Below are 24,066 nucleotides of genomic sequence, written 5' to 3'. Positions count from 1 at the left end.
CACTTTCCTTGAAGAGTTAAAGAAGTGTGTAGGTAGTTGGAATTATGAAGTACTGATGGGCCACTTCTTAACAGTCGAAGTGGAGGTATTCGAAAGACATTTTCTAATTAAGATGTTGACCTGTATATATGTCATTATTTGCTACCTAGATGGAGTGAAGGGGGGGGGGGCGAAGGTGGGGATGAAGAACATTAACATCTGATAGAAGTTGGTATTTTTTATGCCTGCTGGTAAATTATTATAAAATTTAATTCTTGCATAAAGGGGTCAATTTTTGAAACAAAGAAGTAGAATTCTGTATTAAGTGTATCTTCTTTCTTTGCCTTATAGCATAACAATGTATACTCTCGTTTTTAAAATAGACATTTCTCTCGAGCAAGCGCATATAAATGATATATGTTTAAACATGTTACAGGTAAGATTTCAAGATTTATAAAATGATGTCTACATGATTCTCTGTTTGGAATTTTGGCCATGTGCCTAATAATCCTTTTTTGCATGATGCATACGTCGTTCCTCGTAGCAGAGCCTCAAAAGATAATTCCATAACACACTCGAGATTGGAAATCACCGAAGTAAGTAGTTTGTTTATAAATCTACCAGATCTGCAAACTTCGCTGTTTCTTTGGGTATAGGAAATTCCGGGAAGTTTACTGCATCAATGCCTAATATGCTCATTCCAGTTTAAGCTTTCATCAACCATTAAACTTAAAAAGTTGGCTCCGCTAACTTTATTCAGAACATTATCTTTGGTTTAAAGATCCATTTCAGGGGTTTCCCTTTTTTCTTAAATTGTCTAGTGTTTTTTCAAAACTTATTGTAAGCTCATCTTTTGTAAACCAGTTTCCTAAGAGTGGTAGGGAATTATCAGCATTATTCTCCCGCAATGAGTTGCTCTTGTCACTTAATACTAAATTAGTGCCGTCTGCATAATTATTTCATCATTCTGAACGTAATAGTGACATATTAACCATTCAAGAATAATTTGACATATTAACCATTCAAGCATATATTTTCAAACAGTCACTTATTCTGTTCAAATCATGACTACAGATAATCTTATTTTATGTTTCAATTTTTTTACGTTTTCTTCTCCGCAAACCCATTGCATTGAAATCATAAAATTGTCTTGACTCGAAGTCCCATACAAAGTGCTTGTAATTGGCGCAAAGTGAACTACTTTTGAAGCTCCTGCCACCTATTATCACACTGGAGAATTGGAAATAATAAAGCAGTTCAGATAAACAAAGCAGGCGGTGGTTGGCGAAACAAGTAAACGAAAAAGGTTGAGAGGCCCGTTTGTATTAAGTTGTGACATTAGTAAGGTAACTAACTCATTTACAGGAATGGGAAAACACAAAGATAAGTATTCAGAAAGAGAATCTAGCCGGTCTAGTCACTCGAAGCACGGCAAAAGAGAGGAAAAAGAGCGTCACAAAAGGTAAGTCATTTTTAGCGAATTCATATCATGGCTTATATTATTCCTATTGAGATATTTCAAGCGGTTACTTGGCATTTTAATTTGGCGAAGATGCCTCTTTTCCGGATTTTGATTAATTTAAAGTAAACTCAAAACGAAACCCTTTGGAGAAGATCAATCCTTAAGGAAACCCAGTACTCCAAATTTGGCATTCGTTCCGAAATTTGGTCTAGCTTGCTGTTGTACAGCAAATTACTCTCTCCTCTCAGTTTCAACGGAATTTTTTTCCTAACTGTTCGCGACGTATTGCAATTATGTTCGTAGGTATGCCCTGTGATGCCAATATGTCATTTGAGAAGGCAGCACTCATTGCTAATATACCTCTGTTACAGAAGGAAGAAAGATTACAAGGAATCTAAGTATTCGGATGGAGATAGATCTTCAGAAGATGAACGCGAGAAGGAAAGGATCAGAGATATCAAAGAACGAGACGAGTTTGCTGACCGTTTGAAAAAAAAGGATGCAGAAAGACAATTGTCTTTTAAAAGACCCAAAGGAATACACGAAGAAGCTGCCAGGCGCCTGGAGAGCGAATCCAAAGACCGCGATAAAATCATTCCACGATTAAGAGAGGAATCTAGAAGGAAGTATTTGGAGAAAAGAAAAGAAGATAAAGTTGCGGAGTTGGAAGCAGATATAATCGACGATGAGTACTTGTTTGAGGATGAAATGTAAGTAGGTTAAATTATGGCCTTTTCAGCATAACTCTATTTTATTGCTGCACTACAAAATGAAAATTATTTTGTGTGCAACAATGCCTCTGAAGCTTGGTAATGTCTTGAGTGAGACAAGTATCTTCTGTGTCATTAAAAGATATAGTGAATACTACCAATCATTTCCAGAATGCATGTGTAGTTGCCAATTGTTTTAGTTTTAATATTTATAATCTTTAATCATTTAAAACTTTCATTAAATATGTATGTATTTAATTTTGTTGATTAAAATATATTTCATTCTATAATTAATATAATTATGCAATTTGTTGCCACACCTAAGCTACTCCGTATGTTCCATATTTGTCTTTTCTTCAAGACTTACTTCCCGGGAAAAAAAGGAGAGGGAGCATAAAAGGAGGCTATTACAGCTTGCCAAGGAGCATGAACAAGCCCGTGAATTAGAGAAAGTGCAGCGATATCATATGCCAGAGGATGCTCGAAGAGTAATTATTTTGAACCTGTCATTTGTTTTGAAATATTTCATTATTATGCATGAATGTCATTTACACTTATCTAAAATTTTATCTCCCTCTCTCTAAATGTTTGATGTTTAGGGGCGTCATGGTGAATATGTGGAAGTGGATGATCGAGAGAAGGGTCCAGGGTCAGAGCAAAGAAAATGGGAGGAGGAACAGATGTCTTCCGCACAGTTCCATTTTGGAGCACGGCGAAGAGGTGGGAAGGATGGAAAGGATGGAGGCCAGGATGACTATGAACTTCTTGTGGATGATCAGATAGAATTTGTTCAAGCATTGTGCCTACCTGGATCCAAGAAAAATACTCAAGAGGTAAGATTTATTGTTTACTTAAATGAATAAAATACATGAAATAAATACATGCTATATCATAGTATATGTTTCATTTCAATATATTTTGAGCACAACTGATTGAGCATGAGGTAATGGGAGTGAGCATGAATGGGTATTGCTATACTCTTCACCCAATGGGGACATTAACTGGTTCTTAATTGAACTTGACAAAATACTTATTGCAAAAACCTAAAGCATAAGATTATTTTCTGCTGGAATTGATTAATATTACCATGATTGTTAATAACTATTGAATGATATAGTGAACTTATTGAAATAATTTGGGCATGCCTGTATTAATTTTAAACCCACATCGGACTTCGGCTGCACTTCTGGATAATATTGCAAAAATATTGCCGCAGTTCAATATAGGGTGTTTTTCACCCTGGACTATGATCTGTGATGATGATAAAATGAGTTGGATTAGACTGAGGCCCTTTTCTGGTGAGAAATTAAATGAGTATTCATTTGTTTGGCATTTTACCTAGTCAGACTGCCTAATCCACCTAAGCAAAAAAAGATAGTTTTCATGAATTCCTCTCTTTATTCTTGTACATTTAGAAGCACTGTTTTTTGTGATCTATTAAAGAAAATTTTCAAGAAATGTTTATGGATAGGTGAAATGGTATTTGGAATATCATTTAATGAATTGTGTTTGTCTGCAATATTTGCAATCAATGTGATGTGTTCCGCACGTATCTCAGACATATCGATTAGTAACCAATGAACATAATTTTTACAGCCTGTGATATTAGCCAATTTTGCAGGAACTTTGTTGGAGAAGTAGCTCGCAGCATCGTATAATCAAATGTTACAGCTGAGTTACAATAAAAAGTGAAGCTACCTACAAAATGGGTGAAAATTACGCCATGAGATATTTCTGTAGTAGTCAGATACATAAAATGATTTGCAATTATGGACATGTGCGAAGTATCAAATAGCCTAATTAAATATATCATCATTTACATTCCAGAGTATATAGTTTTGAGCATTAAATAATGTCTCAAACAGGGTACATTCCCTATTAAACTTAGACTTAACTAAATTGTTCCCATATATAAAAATGGCAATAGAAATAGCAATAGAAATTGCAAAAAAAATGCATTTTTTCATTTTTTGCACTAATCATTGCATCTGTTGTGACAAATCGATAATGCTTATTTTTGGAATCAAATAATATTATGATGATGCATTAAACAAATTAATGTTATTATTGATGGATATTAGTTTGGTTTCAGTCAAGGTAAATCAACTGTGGATACCCAGGATAGAATAATTTATTTTGTAATAGATGATTTGAACTATAGACTGGAACCTAGCTTAAAGTATCTTGCACAGCAAGTAATTTCCATAGCCAGCTAAAATATTGTTCCTGAAAACGAGTTTAACGAGCGACTTTTCGCATAAGTGACAAGGAGAGGGGAATTCCCAGATCCATGGCATGCTTGCTGCTGCAGTTTGTCTCTGGCATTCGTTCCACCAGCATCTTAACATCGCTAGTGATCACACATTTTTCCAAACTTGTGTTCAATATTACTAGTGATTTTTTGTGAAAAGTTCAATAACATTTTGTTCATAGTTTTAAAATTGACCATGAAGAAAAAAGCTTAAGAAGAAAACCAAAAGAGAATAAAAATAAAAAATAACAGTAGAAATGAAAAAGTGAAATCATTGAAAATCGGACACAAAGTGGGAGCGTGGCTGATCTCGTATGCACATGTATATTTTTTTGCTTAAAATATAAATACTTGAGGGTTTTCTTGTAGAAAGACAATGCATATTTGAACGAGCCCATATTTTTATAGGATGAGCCAACATTATCCGAAGTGGAGAAAAAGAAGCTGAGCATTGAGGAGACCAGAGTAAGCTTGCCGATATTTCCTTTCCGGGAAGACCTCCTTCAAGCTATTAGAGATCATCAGGTATGTAAAGGGCATGTTTGCCTTTTTAATACCAGTTGGCTTTATTATCTTGGCATCAGTTTGTTTTTATTTTAAGGAACCATTTGCTAATATTTGCAATCAGGTGCTTCATATAAAATATTTTGGAGGTAGAGCCAGAAACCTAATGTGACAATGCATGCTAGACAATTATTTTTCATGTAAAGGTAAACACAATAAATGTTCTTTGTGAATTCACTCTCTTTGTAAACTCAATTGTGGTAATGATCATGATGTTATACTATAATAGGACATATTTGCTTCAAAACTTTAGGAAAAACTAACAAAAACTATTGGAGATTTTTAATCTGCTGGACATTGTGTTTAAAATTATTTGATTATTAATTATTTACTATTTTAGCAATTAAATAGTCCACAGAGTTAATCTGGCCGAATAAGAGACAGGCATCCAAATCTGATCAGCTTAATTTCCAAGTAAACAGAATATGTATATTTATTCCAAAAATTTTAAAAATTACGGTGCACATGTCTGTTTTTCTTCAGAAGATAATGGTTGGATGTTTGTATACATATTCATTCCTGGTAATGTTTTAATTGCATAAAATGGACTTAGAAAGAATAAAAATAAGAATATTATTACTTATAAAATAAAATCGCATTTTGAAATTCCATTTAGTCAGAAATGACACCCAATGTATTCTTTTTCATAAAAAATTGTTTAATCAGAGTGTTGAGGTATTTAAAATCAAATTGATTTAAAATATTGTAATTCCAATTCCAATAAACTGCGGAAGATGCCGTAACAGTGATTTTTAACGGAGTCATCCGCTAATATGCATTTCAATGCAACAATTTCAAAGTGTATACGTCACTTACCTTGACCGGGATAAACAACCCGGATCCCATAGTGTCCGACTGAGTGCTTTAGCCAGTTAAGCTATCGAGGCATCCTCTTCAACTCTGAAATTTTGGTCTTTAATTTAATTAATTTTGGAAATCCTAGTCAAGGCGATATGAGTTTTACATTCTAAAATTGTTGCATTGTAATTCAAGTTGTTTTATTATAAATGCTAATGCTTCGGCCTACTTCTATGCATTCAATGAATTAATTTAATAATAAATGAATGAATAAAAATTCTAATTAAATCAATGTATACATTTTATAAATTACCTGTATGCACTTAATAAATTATATGGCGAAGAGTGAAAATGTTTCTTAATTGCTTCCATGTTCATTTTTTAATTTCTTTTGATTTTCTATTTCATTTTTGAACGTAAGGTTCTCATTGTTGAAGGTGAAACTGGCTCAGGGAAGACAACACAAATCCCTCAGTATCTGTTGGAGGCTGGTTTTTGTGAGTATGCAGAGGACGAAGAGGAAGAAGATGGTGCAGAGTTGGTGTTTGGCACGAAGAGGAAGAGAGCCAAACGCATCATTGGATGCACACAACCTCGGAGGGTGGCTGCCATGAGTGTGGCCGCTCGAGTTTCCCAGGAGATGGGAGTCAAACTAGGCAGTGAGGTTAGTATCACACTTAACTCTTTCACTGAGGTTCACCCCACGGAATCCTACTTCTCGAATGTGGTGAAATTGGAGGGTATAGTATCTCTGTAACCTTTATTACTCCCAAAATAATAAAAACATAAAATAAATAAAATAATCTAGATTCAATGTCAGTTTAATGGAAAAATATTATTAATTTATTTTGACGAACATAATTTTTATGAAATATCTAAGTATGGTAGTGCTTCGCAGGGAGGATTAGAAGGTACATTCACAGCAGCCCTCTGTATGGACATACTAGGTACGTTCGCTGCAGCAGCAGAAGGGTTGAAGAGATCTTAATGAAAAAAAAGCCACTGGAGTTGGGTGGCTTCAGATGCCATGATACTAGGACCATATTCTGCTTCTGCTGAGGATTTGGTTTTTGTTATGATTAATGGAACTGCCGATGATCATGGAAATTGCATTCTTCTACTTGCTTGAGCATTTCATTTTCATAAAGGTTATCTCTGTGGCCCTTAGGAGTAAAAATAAACTTTGCTACTTGATCGTCATTAAAGGTTTTTAGTCAAAGCTTTTTTACCCTGAAAGTTAAGGTTTGAAACATTTGTGAGAGGCTTGCTATTTCATTTATTTTGTCCTAAATTGGGTTATACTTGCATATCTGAACCAAATTATCTGCAGTATGTAAAGTAATACTCTTTCAGTTTTGTTGTACATGCATGAAAATACAGAGTGGCCACTAGACTTAAACAAAGCAAGTCTCTTCATCTCTTAATTGGGGTTAGTTGAACAAAAATTTAACCATGTGTATCATTTGCAAAATATAATTGTGACTATATTTGTGTGATTACAGGTTTTAAGTATTACTTTAGTCATTCACAAATCTCCCATTGTATGTATCCCAATCACGATGAATGGTTTTTATGACCAATGGATTTTGCCAAAAATTTATCGGTCGACTTATAATAATGAATGAATGAATCAGGCACTGAACTTTTAGAGGCTTATTTTTGTGAACAAGGCCTTTATAGACTAGATTCTTGCAAATGAAATCATAAGTTTATGACTTAAATGGTGGAGGACTATATATAAATGATACAGCCAGAGGTAAATGACAAAATTTACTGAAATTTATGAGTAATAAAAAAATGAGGAAATTTTTAAGTCATAAAATGATTTTAACAATCGTTTCTTTATCCAATTCATTGATTTATTAAAAACAGTTTTTCATATATTTCTGGTGGTCTCGTAAATTGCAAATGAAATGAATGTCTATGATTTTAATCAGGTGGGATACAGCATTCGATTTGAGGACTGTACATCGGATAGGACTGTGATTAAATACATGACTGATGGAACCCTTCACCGAGAATTCTTGTCGGAACCAGACCTCAAAACATACAGGTACCATGCACAGGTGTGCTCTATTTCACTCTCATTTGAAATACATTTTAACTTAATGCTAATATACTGAAGCACAGTTACCATCTTGCAATTTCTAGCATCCATTTCCTCTAAATAGCTGTCAAAGAAACTCACTTTGGCTGATTCAAAATGCATCACAAACTTTATATTAATAAATGCATGTGAGAATTTCAATTTTACAGTTACAGTTCCATGATTTGTTATGAACATGGGTCTGATTTGTAAATTTTTCAGTACATCAGCAATAACTTTGGCTACTCTTTTTACCAAATAAAATAATTTAAATCTTTTATTTCACTTTCCTTAAATTCTTGTGTCCTAAATGATGGGATAAAACTAAGGAAAATATATGTCTTATTTTGATAAAATACAGCTCAATTTTTTCTGCTGTATTAGGTCACCAGATGGAACAAAAGACATTTCTAGTTCTAAAAGAAACTATATGAAGTGGAAGGAATAATCTATTATCCATTTTGCCATCATCATACATTTTGTTGCATATTTTCTTATGACATGCGTTGGAGGTGGATGTTGGGCCTAACTGTTTTGTGTATTGCCTCAATCTTTTTAAATTGAATTTCATATGATAATAAGTTTTTATTTCTAGTGTGATGATCATTGACGAAGCTCATGAGCGCACCCTGCACACTGATATACTTTTTGGGCTTGTAAAAGATATTGTCCGTTTTCGATCAGACTTGAAACTCCTCATATCTTCAGCTACTCTAGATGCTCAAAAGTTCTCTGAATTTTTTGATGATGCCCCTATTTTCAGGATTCCGGGTGAGTTTTTGAATATTTTGTAGCATGCTTATGTCCTAACATATAGAAAAAATAAATACTTGGTTATTCCACGTATATTTTTATTCCACATATATTATACGTGGAATAACCAAGTATTTATTTTTTCTGAAATCAATCGCTTCCACAAAGTGATGCCTCAAACCATTCTGTCCTAACATATATTTACTCATAATGAAATTTTCTTTTTGAGCATAAGGTGTTTTGAATACTTTTGGATAAAATGCAGCCCTTGAGCTCTTACGTTTTATAACTGTTCATTGTTGAATTAAAGTTGTATGAGCTGACCGGTGTTGTTATCTTGGATGACCGTCTGGACGTGAAAGTGAAATGTTACAACACAATACATGGAAAAAATACTTCATTGATAGAAAGATAAGAGTTCAGTGTTTTGTCCTTTGGGTGGTATAAATGGTTTCATGGGGATGTTTTCCTCTTCTTTCTTTCCTTCTTTCTGACGGGGGCAGAAAAATACGGCATGGAAGGCAGAGCACTGCAGTGGAAAAATCATTTGAGAGCACATTCTCATGTTATTTTAGGTTGGCTGAACTATTGGTTAATGGGCTGCCAAATGAACAAGCTGAAATAAGCATAAATTTAAATCATACTAACCATGTTTCATTAATGTTTAAATTGTCATGATGGCCTTGCCAACTCAAGTGACTTTCATGTTCATGCTCTAGAAGACAGTCCTTCATCCTGGGTTCCACATAAGTTTTGAAGGGTTCCACTGAGGGACAGACTACTGAGATTCAATTTAGCAATTTAATTAATTAAACAAATATTCATAGCAGCAATAACAAAACTTGCAGTCATGACTGCTGGGAGTGTGGTGCTGCAGTGGTGCTGGCAATTGTTGCAATTACAGAGCCATGTTCCTAGCAATGCCCAGCTGTGGTGCAAAAGTTAATTAGTAATATTGGTATAATTATTTAACGTAATTGCATTGAATGCTGTCACTGTCAAGCTGATAGAATACTGCATTCCATGGTGGACCTTGCCATGCCAAACAGCCTGAAGCCTAGCAAGGTCATGAGAGACTTGTGGCATGTATGTTGAGCATGAAAAAGAGATGCATAATAGTTGTTTAAAGCCTGCAAAATTAAAAAGACGTTTGGAAAAAGTCATTCCTCTTTTATGGGCAAAAGTTGTGGGCATTTTAAGAGGAATTGTAAGGCGTTGAAGCAAAAAACAAAGCTTTATGAAAGTTATACGTGATGATTATCAAAATGCTTTGGAAGTTATTGTGTTGCTCAATGGGGTGAAGCTTACAACATTGCTGAAAAATTACTGAAGCTATATGCTAAAGGTATTTTTATGTGCATGGTTACAGAGGAACATGTTCAATTGGTTGATTGTATCCCTTTTTTGGATAAGACCTTCTCAGGGGTGTAATGAGGAAATTTTAACTTACTGTGCACTGTATCTCATTAAACACTTGAAAAATTCAGAGCATGGATTTACCCTTCAACGGGACTAATCTTTAGATGTTGCTGGATTAGTAATTTTACTTGTTATTGTACAATGGATTCATGGAATTGCTGAAAAAGAAGATTGCTTATTTGCAAAGCTCTTGGCCTACAAAACAACAGGTGTAGACATTTTTTAATTGATTGATTTATACTTTGAAAGTATGATAAATCTTGGGATTTATGTCATCAAGTATGTTGCACTGATGGAGCCAAGGCAATTCTTGGTAATTCGATTGGTTGTACCTTCAAGCATAGGCTAAAAATCCTCATAATAGGAACACCCATTGCTGTCTTCATTGACAGGCTCTTGCTGGAAAGAAAAGGCAAGAAAAACTAAAAGCTCTTCTTATTAATGGTATGAAAATTGTCAATTTTATCAAATCTAAGTCATTGGATTCAAGAATTTTCACCTTATTATGTGAAAATATGGGTAGTTAATGCAAGATGCTAATGCTTTGCATGGACGTTGGATATTATCTCATGGAAAAGTGTTGACAAGATTTCAAGATTTTGTGAATGGAAAGATGAATTAACTTCTCAAAAGAACATGCATCAGGATTTACTTACTGACCAAATGAAGCAGTTATCGTTTGAAATAACATATCTTGCTGATATTTTTTGTATATTTTAATTAATTTAACAGTTCCTTCCATTCTCAAGGGAAGGGTGAAGAGGATATATGTGAGGGAAGGGGCTGTGTATATTTTATATATATATATATATATATATATATATATATATATATATATATATATATATATATATATATATATATATATATATATATATATATATATATCAGACGACAGCCGTGCTGTCGAAACATAAAATAACAAATTGTGAGTGTCCTTTCTTTGTGTCTCTATATTCTAAAAATCTACATCTGTGTTTTTATATATTTGTGTGTCGCCGATGAGCGTTCCATTTCGAAGATATTTTATATATATATATATATATATATATATATATATATATATATATATATATATATATATATTTTATTATATATGAATAATAAAATTATACTTTGCAATAAATAACATGCCCAGCAGAGTCATTAATGATTTTTTTGTATTAATTTCTATTTGTGTTAATTTTTCCTTGGGTGTGTGTTCAATAATTTATTCCATTTATGTTTCACATAAAGTAAAGTTTTATTTCAGATATTTTTTGCTTTCTTAACCAGTGTTTGACAAAGAATGTTGTTTGGCTAATTTTGCATGCATTGGTGTACCACCTTGGTTTTTCGTAATGAGTACAAGAATGTTTTGGTGGTAATTGATTTAATGACCAAAGTTTGAAAATGTATTTAATTGTTAACTAAATTCAGGGTTTCTTGAAGAATGTTATAAACTAGAATGGTTTCAAATGAAAGAAGACCCCTGATCTAGAACATTATCCCTCCTTTGGCTTTTCGAGAATTTAATATATTTAAACCTTTTTCAGATTATTTTTTTACACTTGGCATGCCTCTTGGTTACTTTAACTTTCTGTTGCTTTGCATTAGTCAGTGATGCATACATAATGTGGTATGATTTCAGGACGCAGGTTCCCAGTGGACATATACTACACAAAAGCACCTGAAGCAGACTATGTTGATGCAGCAACTGTTTCAATTCTGCAGATACATGCCACGCAACCACCTGGGGACATTCTTGTTTTCTTGACTGGCCAGGAGGAGATTGAAGCATGCCAAGAATTGCTCACTGAAAGGTAATTTGGATAACTGCATCCAAAAAAGTATATGGACACAAATTCTTTACCAAGGTTGTTGATTCATAATATTTACATATATACTACCTTGAACAAAAAGTTCCCGGAATAACCACCGTGTGGCGCTCCCATCGTTCCGATTTGAGTTCTTTTTTTGTTAAATTGGTACATCTGTTGTTGATATTCCCTTTAAATCTTAGTGTCATAACTTGACATTTGCAAAAGTTACGTAGCCAAGAGTACATCTATCTCTGTGTGTGTTGGCGATTTTTTACAATTGCAGAAATGGATTTAAATTTGCAACAACGAACTTGTATTAAATTTTGCGTAAAAAACGGATTTAGTGGCGCACGGACGTTGGAAATGTTGGAAAAGTGTTTCGGCAACGATTCTCTAAAAAAAACGGTCGTTTACCAGTGGCACGAGCGGTTCAGAAGTGGTCGTGAGTCAATCGAAGATGATGAACGCAGTGGCAGACCATCGACATCGAAAGTCGGTGAAAAAATTGATAAAGTAAAAGAAATGTTGGTCAATAACCGCAAATTAACCATCAGAGAAATAGCGGAGGACTTGAACATTGCCTATGGATCCGCCCAAGACATTGTGGTTAATGATTTGGGTTTCCGTCGTGTAGCAGCAAAGTTGGTGCCAAAAGACCTCAATTTCATGCAAAAAAGAGACCGTGTTGACGTCGCAAAAGACATGATTTGCGAGGCTGAATCCGATCCCACATTCATCAAAAGGATCATTACTGGAAACGAGACGTGGGTTTATGAGTACGACACGCAATCCAGACATCAGGCAAGTGAATGGCGTTCACCAAATGAGCCGAGACCAAAAAAACCACGTCGTTTTCAGTCAAAAAAGAAGGCAATGCTGACGGTTTTCATGGATTACAACGGTGTAGTGCATCATGAATTTTTGCCAGGAGGCCAGACAGTAAACAAAGAGTATTATTTGGGCGTTATGAGACGTTTGCGTGAAGCAATTCGCCGAAAGAGACCAGAAATGTGGGCAGAAAACTCGTGGATTTTGCACCATGATAACGCACCGTCGCACAGTGCTATCATTATTCGTAATTTTTTGACGAAAAATGCAACAAATACCATCCAACAGCCACCGAATTCACCTGATTTGGCTCCATGTGACTTCTTTCTGTTCAATCGAGTTAAAAAACCATTACGGGGAATGCGTTTTAGCAGCCGAGAGGAAGTAATGGAAAAATCGCAGGAAGCACTGATGGACATACCGAAAACCGACCGTAACTTTTGCAAATGTCAAGTTATGACACTAAGATTTAAAGGGAATATCAACAACAGATGTACCAATTTAACAAAAAAAACAGAACTCAAATCGGAACGATGGGAGCGCCACACGGTGGTTATTCCGGGAACTTTTTGTTCAAGGTAGTAAATACTTAAATAGTAACTGTGTGTCTCTAAAACTGATCCACTGACTGCTCTGTTTATTTATGGCTCATTGATTTTATATATACAATCATCCATAGGTTAAGACGATTAGGAACTTCTGGAAAGTTAAGAGAACTGGTAATTCTTCCTGTTTATGCAAATCTTCCATCTGATATGCAAGCCAGAATATTTGAGCCCACTCCACCTGGTGCTAGAAAGGTATGTATGGCTTAGATACATTTTTTGATGCCAGTGATGGCTTAATGCATTGGAGTGATTCCTCAGATTTTTACTTGTGAACGTGACCAGAACTACTTATCACTGTAATGTGTTACTTTTATTTTAAATTTCAGGTTGTTCTTGCTACTAACATTGCTGAGACATCACTTACCATTGACAACATCATTTATGTGATTGACCCAGGGTTTTGCAAGCAAAACAATTTCAACTCCAGAACTGGAATGGAATCACTGATAGTTGTTCCCATTTCCAAGGTAGTTAGTAATCTTTTGAATAATATTTTAATTCTCATTTATATAAATTTGATATCTCAAATCAAGGAAATCATGAATTCATAACATGCACAACCCTTCTTGTTGTGTGTTTTCAAGGTTCCTACAGGGAAAACATAATTTTACATTATATTTTAAGGGATTAACTCTATCCTGCTATTTTCTCTGATAAACCCTATTCTTGCCAGCTTTTTTCACATCTGTTATGCCTCTTATATGTTTAACATGCTCTTGCACTTCAGAGTTTCTTTGAATTCATTTACCAATGACTTTCTTAATATACCCCTTGCTTATAACCAGATCAGAATCCCTATTGTCTGGGCGTTTGCCCTTCATTATAATTGCTGCTTCGGTGCGACAATGTCCACCCCTTCAGCGACAGTGTTTGTGCAATCAGCACATGGAAAACAATGGCGAACGAAAGTGTAAATGACGAACGTGTACCTTTCCGGTGTTAGTGAAGGAGGAATTGAAAGAAAGACCACTAGTGGGTTAGCAAATGGCCTTAACTTTAAGCAAGAACTAAAATTACCTTAACTTTAAGGGCGGGAACATTTTGCCCAAAAACTCGTCAACAGGATGGAATAACATTTACTAATCCTAAAACCTTAAAATTAACTTTTTAACTCTGGTCTAAACTATATATATATTTTTTTTCTCTTTTGCTTGGTTATTTTTTTATCCTTTTTTTCAGCCCTTTGTTATTATTTTTTTTATTTATATATATATATATATTTTTTAAAAATATTATTATTTACATATTGTTACCTTCTCTCTCGTTCCATAATTATCAAATTTTTTCTCATACACGAGAGTTTTAAGGATAAAGAATAATCATAATTTCTTAACAAAAATGCCTGTAGTTATCCTCCAAATTTTGTTATCCCTTCTCAAAGTAGTACCCATTGAATGTAATATCCTACCTTTTATCCAATCTCTGAAGAAATTTCTTGATAGGTTCTTCAGAATCACCTCAGTGGTCTTCCTCACTGTTTCTAGTGATCAAAAATACTTTTACTGAAGGGGTTTCTTCACAATGCAGCAATTTCAGAGTGTAAAATCATTTGGCTTGACTGGGATTCGAACCTGGATCCCTCAAATATCCAGCCGACCACTTAAGCCAGTTAAGATACTAGAGGATGCCTCGATAGCTTAACTGGCTAAAGCACTGGACCAGACATTGAGGGATCCAGGTTCGAATCCTGGCCAAGCCAAATGATTTTAAACTTTCTGAAACAATTCTGAAATTGTTGCACCGTAATGCACATATAGCGGATGACATTTTTAAAAGTTACTGCTGTGGCATCTCCCATAGCTTCTTGGGATTGTTTCTATACTCTGGGGAAGAGAAAAAAGTCACGTAGTCTGGACTTGGGGAGGATGAAGAGAATACTTATCATTGATTTTTGTTAGGTATTTAGCAAAAACGTTTGTGGTGTGTAGCCATGCATTGATGTGGTGCAGCATGGAAATGTGGTCATTGGTGATTGATAATGCCTTGGAGAATTTTCAGTACATCCCTCAGTATGCTCCATTTAATGTCGGTTGTTTGCCCTGGTCTGACTTGCTGATGCATCAGTTGCCGAATACCAAAAGTTATATGACAATGACTTTCCCAACAGAAGCCTTGCTTTTGACTTTTCTTGGATTTGGTGTTACTGGAGATGTCCACACAAACAGCTCAACTGTTTTCTCTCCGGATCAAAATGAGTCTTCCTGTAAAATCTACTGTATACAAAGCTGCATGCAAACATTCTGTTATTCTGGTATGAGTAGTCTCAGAACCCACAGGGCTCGAGCAAGTCTCAGCAAGTGCAATTTTTCTGCTGAAATTGTAAGGGTGTCCTCCAGTGAAAGTTTACAAAATTTCTATCAGTCCACATTATGATATTCAACAATCTTCCCTCACATTGGCAACAGCAGTGTGAATGTTTACTTCCATTAGAGAGGTGACTGGAGCTTAGGGGTCCACCTTTCTTTGGCGATTGATTTTTTTCCCTTTTTAAAAATTTTAAACCATCTTCTAGCTGTGCTGTAGTGAAGAACAGACTCTTAATGAGCTTCCTGAAGCATGGGATAGGCTTTGTCTGATGATTTATTCAGGCAAAAGCTCACTGTGTGTGTTACCTTCATTGTTGCTATAGGTGAACTGGACATTTTTCAACTTTCAACAACTGCTGCTAATGCCAAACTGAGAGTCAGTGCCATGAAACCTTTACTGCATAGACATTGCACAAGAAGATATTACTATAACAAAAGAAATAATTTCATGGTAAATTATGCAAGTAAAATTTATGGGCAGCTTTTTATCGAGCAGTCTTCTTAGCATAGTTTTAATAGGAGGGGTGCAGGAACAAATGGTTTTTTATGAGATGACTCAGAAGAGGTGAAAGCGTGATCTCAAATCCTTTATTTGTGGGTGACTCCTAATAGTGCATCATCTCGGACAAACTATCACTGAATATTTTCTTAATTTAAATTTGTTCTCTTTTGTGTCTCATGAAGTTAATTGTAAAATATTTTTTTCCAGGCATCTGCAAATCAAAGAGCTGGTCGAGCTGGGCGAGTTGCAGCTGGCAAATGTTTCCGCCTTTACACGGCATGGGCATACAAACATGAGTTGGAAGATAACACAGTGCCGGAAATCCAGAGAATCAATCTCGGGAATGCTGTTTTGACATTGAAAGCCCTTGGAATCAATGACCTTGTTCATTTTGATTTTCTCGATCCTCCGCCTCATGAGACATTGGTGAGAAAAATTGTTTTGCTTAGCTTTGATTTTACTAAATAGTTGATTAGTACAGTGTTAGGACTATGTATGATTTCAACAAAGATAAATTCTAATGCAACTATGACTTGATCCCATTATAAGTGTCATTCTTGGGAACTAAAATTCAGCAATTCATTTTGTAGAGATATTTCTGTTTCATTCTTCTTAACATAGAGTTCCATCTGTCTTCCTGAAGAGCTTCCATAAATGCATCTCCTTCGTTTGCTTCATCCGGAAAATTCGTGTGTCTGAAGCTAAACTCACTGCCAAATATCTTCACTGAACAGGGCTTGTTGCAGTCTTTAATTCTTAATTTGAGAACTTATCATTAGATGAAATGATCATTTTCTAGATGATTTATGACAAATAAAAGTTGAAACTGTGGCACCTTTTTGAAAATACATAATAACATCACTTCTTTGTGCCCAAAAAAATATCGTATGATGAAACTTCTATGTTCATTTTCTGGCTTTAATATCACATGTACATGCATTCCCAAGATACAGACATATCATGCGTTGATCTGCATAAAAAATAATATTTTTCATAGCTAGGATTTCCATCCCACTTTTCTCACAAACACGCAGCCCTCCACTCCATGATCCACCGCCTCCTACACATCCCCCTTTCCCCCAAAAACTTCAAAATTGAACTCGTGAATATCACTAATATAGCTACCAACAATGGTTTCAACCCCAAACTAGTTGACACATTACTACGGAAAAAACAAAAAGCAATGGCCATAAAAAGCATTTTCGTATCACAGCCCGCAGTATCTAAAGATTTTAAGTGGTGCTCGATCCCGTTTCTGGGAGATCTTTCATACAGGATTTCCAACTGCCTACCCACCTCACTCAAAGCAGCCTTCTACCCACCCATAACTCTCTCCAAACTTCTAGCCAATGGAAAAGACACCCAGGATAGCCTTCTCAAATCAGGCATTTATAAACTGAAATGCGAGGATTGCAACAGCGTTTATGTCGGTCAGACCGGCAGGAATATCAAGTTACGAGTCAAGGAACACGCTAGGTGTCACAAAAATCAGAATAACAACTCTCTCTTCGCCAAGCATTTACTGGAATTCAACCACAGCAGTGACTTTGTCCCAGAGATATTACACACACTCCCAAAAGGATTAAAAATGGATGCTCTCGAGCAATTAGAGATTAGAAGGCACTTGGTAAACCCCAACACGACACTTTGTAATGAGCAATTATTCCCATACCCCTCCCCACTCCTCTCAGAAAAACTAGCCTGGAAATGGTCAAAACAATCCATCAACGCACCTGCGAGCCCCCACCCCTCTCAAATCCTTCCAACCCTACCCGCCCCCACTCTGTCCTGATGGTATATATGCTTGCTCTGTCTGTTTTGCAAATTTGTACCTGATGATGCCGCAAGTTGGTGAAACGCGTTGTACCGTATAATAAAATCTGTGGAAAAGTACGAGTCTTTCTTTCTTTTTAGTAATGGATATTAAATACTTCCACGAAGTGAAGCCTGAAACAATAGAATATACTTTGCTACAACTTGTATTCAATCATATTTTTTCAATCATTTATTATTGAAATTCAATATTTTCACACTTATTGAATAAGTAGGGTTTGTTAACCAAAAGGAGCGAATATTAATTGATGTTCATTCTGAATAATTTATGATAATCCTGTATAATGGTTGATTTTGGACGTACAAGACCAGACTTTAAAGAAATATTAATGACCATATCTTGATGAGAAAGAAGTCAGATGCTCTATAAACTTGGCTTCATATTGGAGGGTTCTTGGTCCATATCCCAGGAAATATACTTGGTCAGCCATGTCTGAAACCCACCTTCTAAACTTCATGGTAATCTGTGGATGGCTCAAGAGTGGGAATGAACACCATCACCTGAGACATCATAGGGCTTAATTTGAGATAAGGTCCACCCTTGCTACTCAAAACCTTTCTTTGGGTTGATAATCTGGTCCTATGTAGTCGTAAGTAGTAAGCTGTCGTTGCAAGTTTTGGTAGGAGCATGGTGGAATCCTTGAACAAACGTGCAGCATTGTTCGTATTGATAATCAGAGATTTTACTTTAATATATTTATTCTCTAGTGGATGTAGAATTCGACTCTTTTAGATAATAAATCTTCTCTCACTTTCCAACTTATATTTCAGTGGATAGGCGATATTGTTTAAAAGTAAATATGTGAGCGCACAAGGAAGTGCATTAATTTCATGTTTCAGTATTAATTGTGAAATGTAATAAATGTTTAAGTTCATTAGTGTAAATGTCTGAAATCAAATTTAAATTCTTAAAATCTTTATTTCAACTTAATATGATGATTTCATTCAACTTTGTAGGTATTAGCTCTTGAGCAGCTTTATGCATTAGGTGCTCTTAATCATCATGGTGAACTAACTAAACTTGGACGGCGTATGGCTGAATTCCCTGTGGACCCCATGATGGCAAAAATGATCTTAGCCTCCGAAAAGTAAGTATCATCGGATTGCTTCAGAATTGTTTAAATTTTGGGATAGATATGAAGTGTGTATTTTAGTTGCTATAATTGCTTACTCTTATGACTAAACTTATCTTAACTAATCAGTTGAATTGGTTTATCATAAAGATATTTATTTATCAGATCCAGTTTACTGTTTTAAATATGATGAAGCATGTGAAATCATTGAAGGAATTACTTTCCAAAATCTTTGTTAAATATTTAAATTAAGCAATAAAGCATTGATGTGAAGTCAACACAATTAATCAATGTGCTCTTTTGCTATTACAAAGGTAGTAAACATTTTGAATGTTGTTTTTGGACAGTAAAAAAGGAAACAATATTGTTGATAGTTGATGGGAATAAACTGTACTCTCATAGGTACAAATGCTCAGAAGAAATACTCAGCATTGCTGCTATGCTTTCAGTAAATGGAGCAATATTTTACCGACCTAAGGATAAGATAATACATGCTGACACTGCTCGGAAAAACTTTTTTGTTCCTGGTGGAGATCATCTAACACTTCTTAAAGTCTACAAAGAGTGGGCTGATACAGATTATTCAACTCAATGGTGCTATGAAAACTTCATTCAGCACAGGTGAGATTTTTTGTGCATTCATAACATAGAATGTCACTTTTAGATGTGAAATCGGTGTCAGATTGTTTTTTTATTCAAGTATTGTGGCTATCCTGTATTAGCTATAATTTTCTTCATTATTCAAAGCACATTTTCATGTTTCCTTACTAGATCCATGAAGCGGGCTCGTGATGTTAGAGAGCAGCTAGCTGGTCTAATGCAACGTGTGGAAATTGATCTTGTATCTAATCCTGAAGATACAGCAAATATTCGCAAGGTGCGAACTATTCACATGTTATATATACATGTGAATAATGTATGTATGAAATGCTGATGATTGATTTTCATTTCATCTCATGTACTTACCGTTTTTTCAGGCTATTACAGCAGGGTACTTTTACCATGTGGCACGGCTATCAAAAGGTGGTCAGTACAAGACAGTCAAGCACAGCCAAACTGTGTCCATTCATCCAAACAGTTCACTTTTTGAAGATCTTCCTCGATGGGTTCTGTATCATGAACTCGTGTTCACCACAAAAGAATTTATGAGACAGGTAATACATATTCTGTTGTGATTAGGGATAATTTACTCAAGTGGTTAACATTCTTGTTGGCACTTCCTCTCTATGGAGGATACTACACATTTTCTTGTATCAATAGATTACTCTGACACTAACAGTGAACCCTCTGAAATCTTGCTACTTATATTTTCCCAATTTAAGAATGTGCCAGTGTATGACCGTTTGGGTTTTCAGTTGTCATTTTTTGGGAAAAAACTTCAACTGGATAGGAATGGTAAGGGAAGCATGTGAAAAGTTTGCTGTGATTATTCTTTGTATTTTATCTGAAAATTGTTATCGTTAACTATCTATACATGCTTTTATGCAAAATGGATACATTTTAAATGGCAACTAATGTTATAAACATGTGAAATATTAGGTAAATATAAATCTGTAGGTAATGTCTGTGGTGATATCAGTAGGTGAAGTGAGATCAAAAGTGGTGGCTCATCACGTGATAAGAATATAGGGATCTGCTATGTCCATCTTACATGCAAACCATTCTTTGCATTTTCACATTCAGCTTTCTTAGTATCTTACTGATTTGAAATGATCTATTATTGCACAGTGTAATGCAATATTGTTTTAAAATAAGTGACTTGTCTACTCTCTCCTATGGTCTCCACTCATTTACATTATATTGTTTTTCATATTAGAGTGACAGAAAATCTCTTGTTCATAAATTAAATAGTAAAGTTTTTGAGTTTGTGCTCCTAAGGATGATATTGTGTTGATTTCCAATTTCCTTCCACTTTGTAGTGCTACAAGTTTATGTAATTTTTATCACTTCTCCATTCAAGAGAATAAACATGGATTATATACTTCTGGAATGTGGAAATGGAAAAAATGTAAAAAGTGAAATGGGTAGATAGGAAGACAAAGTGCTAGGCATGGTAAGGGAAGAGAGGAAGCTTTTGGGAGGAATTTGAAGACAGTACATGTAGGTGTTAGGCAAATTGAGTGGCAAGGAGATTTTCATGACTAGTTGAGGGAGGAAAGTAAGCAAGGTAATTGAAAAAAGATAATGCGTGTGAGCTGCTATGAAGACAGATAAAAAATATATTTAGTTAAAAATGGTTTATTTTTTGTGGTTTTTGGTCATTTAGTGTCAGGGTATGCTGGGCTTGGAAGTTTAGTCCTTGAGATCATCAAAAAATTACCTTGACCAATAGACCACTATGTATTAAGCTCACAGTAAAATAATTTTTTGCACTAACTATTGTGATAACGACCTTCAATCAAATGGAGAAGGGCTTCAACCTTCTTCTCTTGGTTTTCAGCCATTGGTTGCCTACTTTCACTAGCCAACACATCAATACTTCATAGGATGTCATGGTATTTTTATGTCATATGAACCTACACTGAACCCCTACGTCTTCCTGCTTAGTTATTTCCCATGTAGACTCTCCTTTTAGAGTGAAGCCCACCATCTGCAGCCCTGAGGTAGCACATAATAGCATATGTCCATGGCTACGAGGGTGGGACATTATTAGTTTAAGACACTTTCCAGGAAACTATTTTTCCTAATAGTGTTCATATATCAAGTTAACATTTTCATCTATGAGGTTTGTCCAATAAATACGCGAACTGAGGCCATGTACACTTCATTTGGCAGCATTTAGTCTTCATCGATTTTGTCCCCTTCTTCTAAGTACTCTCCATTCGTTGCTATGCACTTATTACATCTTCTTTTCCACTGTTTAAAGCATCCTTGGAAGACCTCGGCAGTTAGGCTTTTTAGTTGTCTTGTCGTTACTTGCTATATTGTGTCCACATCTTCCCAGTCCTGTCCCCTCATCACATATTTGTATTTTGGGAATGGGAAAAAGTCACAGGGGGCGAGATCTGGCAAATAAGGAGGATGATCAAGAATGGTGATTGAATTTTTAGCCATAAACTGGCGAACAATCAATTCAGCTTGGGCACGATTTTTGCACACTTTTTTAATCCCAAATATTCGGTTAAAATAGTGTTCACTGTTGATTTTCCTAAATTCAGTTCATCAGCTATCATTCGGACAGCTTTTCGATGATCGATAACGACATGGGACCGCACACAATCAATGTTGTCGTCAGCACAGGTGGTTGAAGATCATCCCGGCCTTGCATCATCCGCGTCTTGCCGGTCATCTTTAAAATGCTTAATCCAATTGGAAACAGATGTTTTCTTCAGAATATTATCAGCGTCAGCTGATAATATTCCTGAAGAAAACATCTGTTTCCAATCTGCTGCCAATCAGCTGCCAACATTTCAGTAATTTCTTGATAACTTTTACTGCACTTCACCAAAAAACTTGACGCTGATTTGTTGCTACGGTATATCGTCAATTTCCATTTTCGACAAGCAGTAAAAACACGGATAATGGAAACTAACATAACTGGCATCATACGCACAGCTTGATGATCCACCAGGCACAGACAGCTCATTGAGTCTCAGACAATTAGCACCGCTGGTGGGCGGTGCTACAGTCCACATCATTGCCACCAGATTGCACCAGTTAGTGTATTTATTAGCCAGACAATGTAAATTCAGTGTGTGCAAGTCCTAGCTACTAATCTCTTCTTGGTTCAAATAGGGGGATATTTTTCTTTTATGCATAGTCATTGTTCAGGGTGGGTAAAGATTATTAACAAGGGTTCAACAATTTATGCCCTTTTTAATTTTGATTGGTTTTAACAGTTGTGATCCCTGAAAAGTGGTGGGTGTTAAAATAGGCATTCAGATCAGAATTGCATAGACCATCGTTAATAGTAATTTTGTATGTTTGTTCATTGGTAATGCTATGCAATTACCTTCAGTTAGTTAAAGAATAATAACATATTCAGGAAACACAAATTTCAACTACAACTGTTGGTTTATTTTTTCAACCAAAGGATATCTTGTGAAAATAAATTGGTGTAATTAGTATGTTATAGTTCGAGGTAGTATTTTATCCATTTTAAAACCAAAGGTTATTGCATATTAAAAAATTTGCTGAACATGAATATGAAATTTTCTGTGATAGTTAAATTTTTCCCTCTTTAAGTTCTCATAATCGCTTATGGTGTAAATTTAATTTTAAATAATGTTTGAGTAATTTACATTCTAGCTGTAATGTTTTGTAGGACTGGTGCAAAGAAACTTGAACTTAATATTGGAAAGGAGAAAGTTATTTTATTTCTTAGAGAAGAAAGTATTAAGATGTATTTAATAATTTTCTTACAGGTTACAGAAATAGAAAGCAAATGGCTGTTGGAAGTTGCTCCCCATTATTATAAACCAAGGGAGCTTGAAGACTCGACAAATAAGAAGATGCCTAAACAAATGGGAAAAGCTAGGGCTGAATTAGGTGAATGAATTCACCAATAAATTTGTGAAAGTTCCAATATGCGTATGCAATGAAATTTGCATTAAGCAATGCTTTGAACATTGCATATCTGGCACCAAACCTATGGTGAGTGACTCATTTGGATTGAATATTCAGAATTGTCTAATGAGTTCACATCACCTATGTGTAAGCCATTATGGCCCAATTGGTTCTTCAATATTGTAAGTGTAAGAAAGTGCCCTCAGTCAAATGGAATTAATCCCAGTTGGTATTGTTTGGATGTCATCTAGTAACGTGAGTTTGGCGGACTTGAATATTGATTATGTTCAAAATTTCCAAAATCTGTGGTAATTTTATTATTTATATTACCCACAACACATTTTTATTTGTCAAGACTGGATATTTTTAGCCAGTGATTTTGAAGTAAAATGAACATTTATAATTTGAGGTGTGAAACGACTTACTTTTGTACTTCAAGTGTACATATTAATATACTTCAATATTAAATCAATTTAAATTGCAATAAAAATATGAACAACAAATTATCATTCATTTTTTCCCAGTTGGTAACCCTAGAATCATTAAGAATAAACAATTAAATCTCTCATCCAATACCTTTTACTTA

At 35.1% G+C, this 24,066-nt stretch overlaps 1 protein-coding gene across 1 annotated transcript; it reads left to right on the top strand.

Moving 5' to 3' along the window:
* Window positions 1-1,267: 1,267 nt before the first annotated feature.
* l(2)37Cb (lethal (2) 37Cb) lies at window positions 1,268-23,977 on the top strand. Its single transcript, XM_071584803.1, has 17 exons — window positions 1,268-1,441; window positions 1,813-2,151; window positions 2,513-2,639; window positions 2,751-2,984; window positions 4,811-4,927; window positions 6,186-6,428; window positions 7,702-7,817; window positions 8,446-8,621; window positions 11,653-11,824; window positions 13,332-13,452; window positions 13,587-13,727; window positions 16,276-16,494; window positions 18,859-18,989; window positions 19,377-19,595; window positions 19,746-19,851; window positions 19,952-20,128; window positions 23,339-23,977. Exons 1-17 carry the CDS (start codon window positions 1,347-1,349, stop codon window positions 23,468-23,470), a joined length of 2,865 nt encoding a protein of 954 aa, XP_071440904.1. The 5' UTR covers window positions 1,268-1,346; the 3' UTR covers window positions 23,471-23,977.
* The last annotated feature ends 89 nt before the right edge of the window (window positions 23,978-24,066 follow it).

This window comes from Hetaerina americana, unplaced genomic scaffold (assembly GCF_022747635.1).
Source record: "Hetaerina americana unplaced genomic scaffold, ioHetAmer1.1.p SCAF_1, whole genome shotgun sequence".
In the NCBI taxonomy this organism is placed as follows: Eukaryota; Metazoa; Arthropoda; class Insecta; order Odonata; family Calopterygidae; genus Hetaerina; species Hetaerina americana.
Note: the sequence above shows the minus strand (reverse complement) of the source record. Positions and strands in the feature narration are given on the sequence as shown.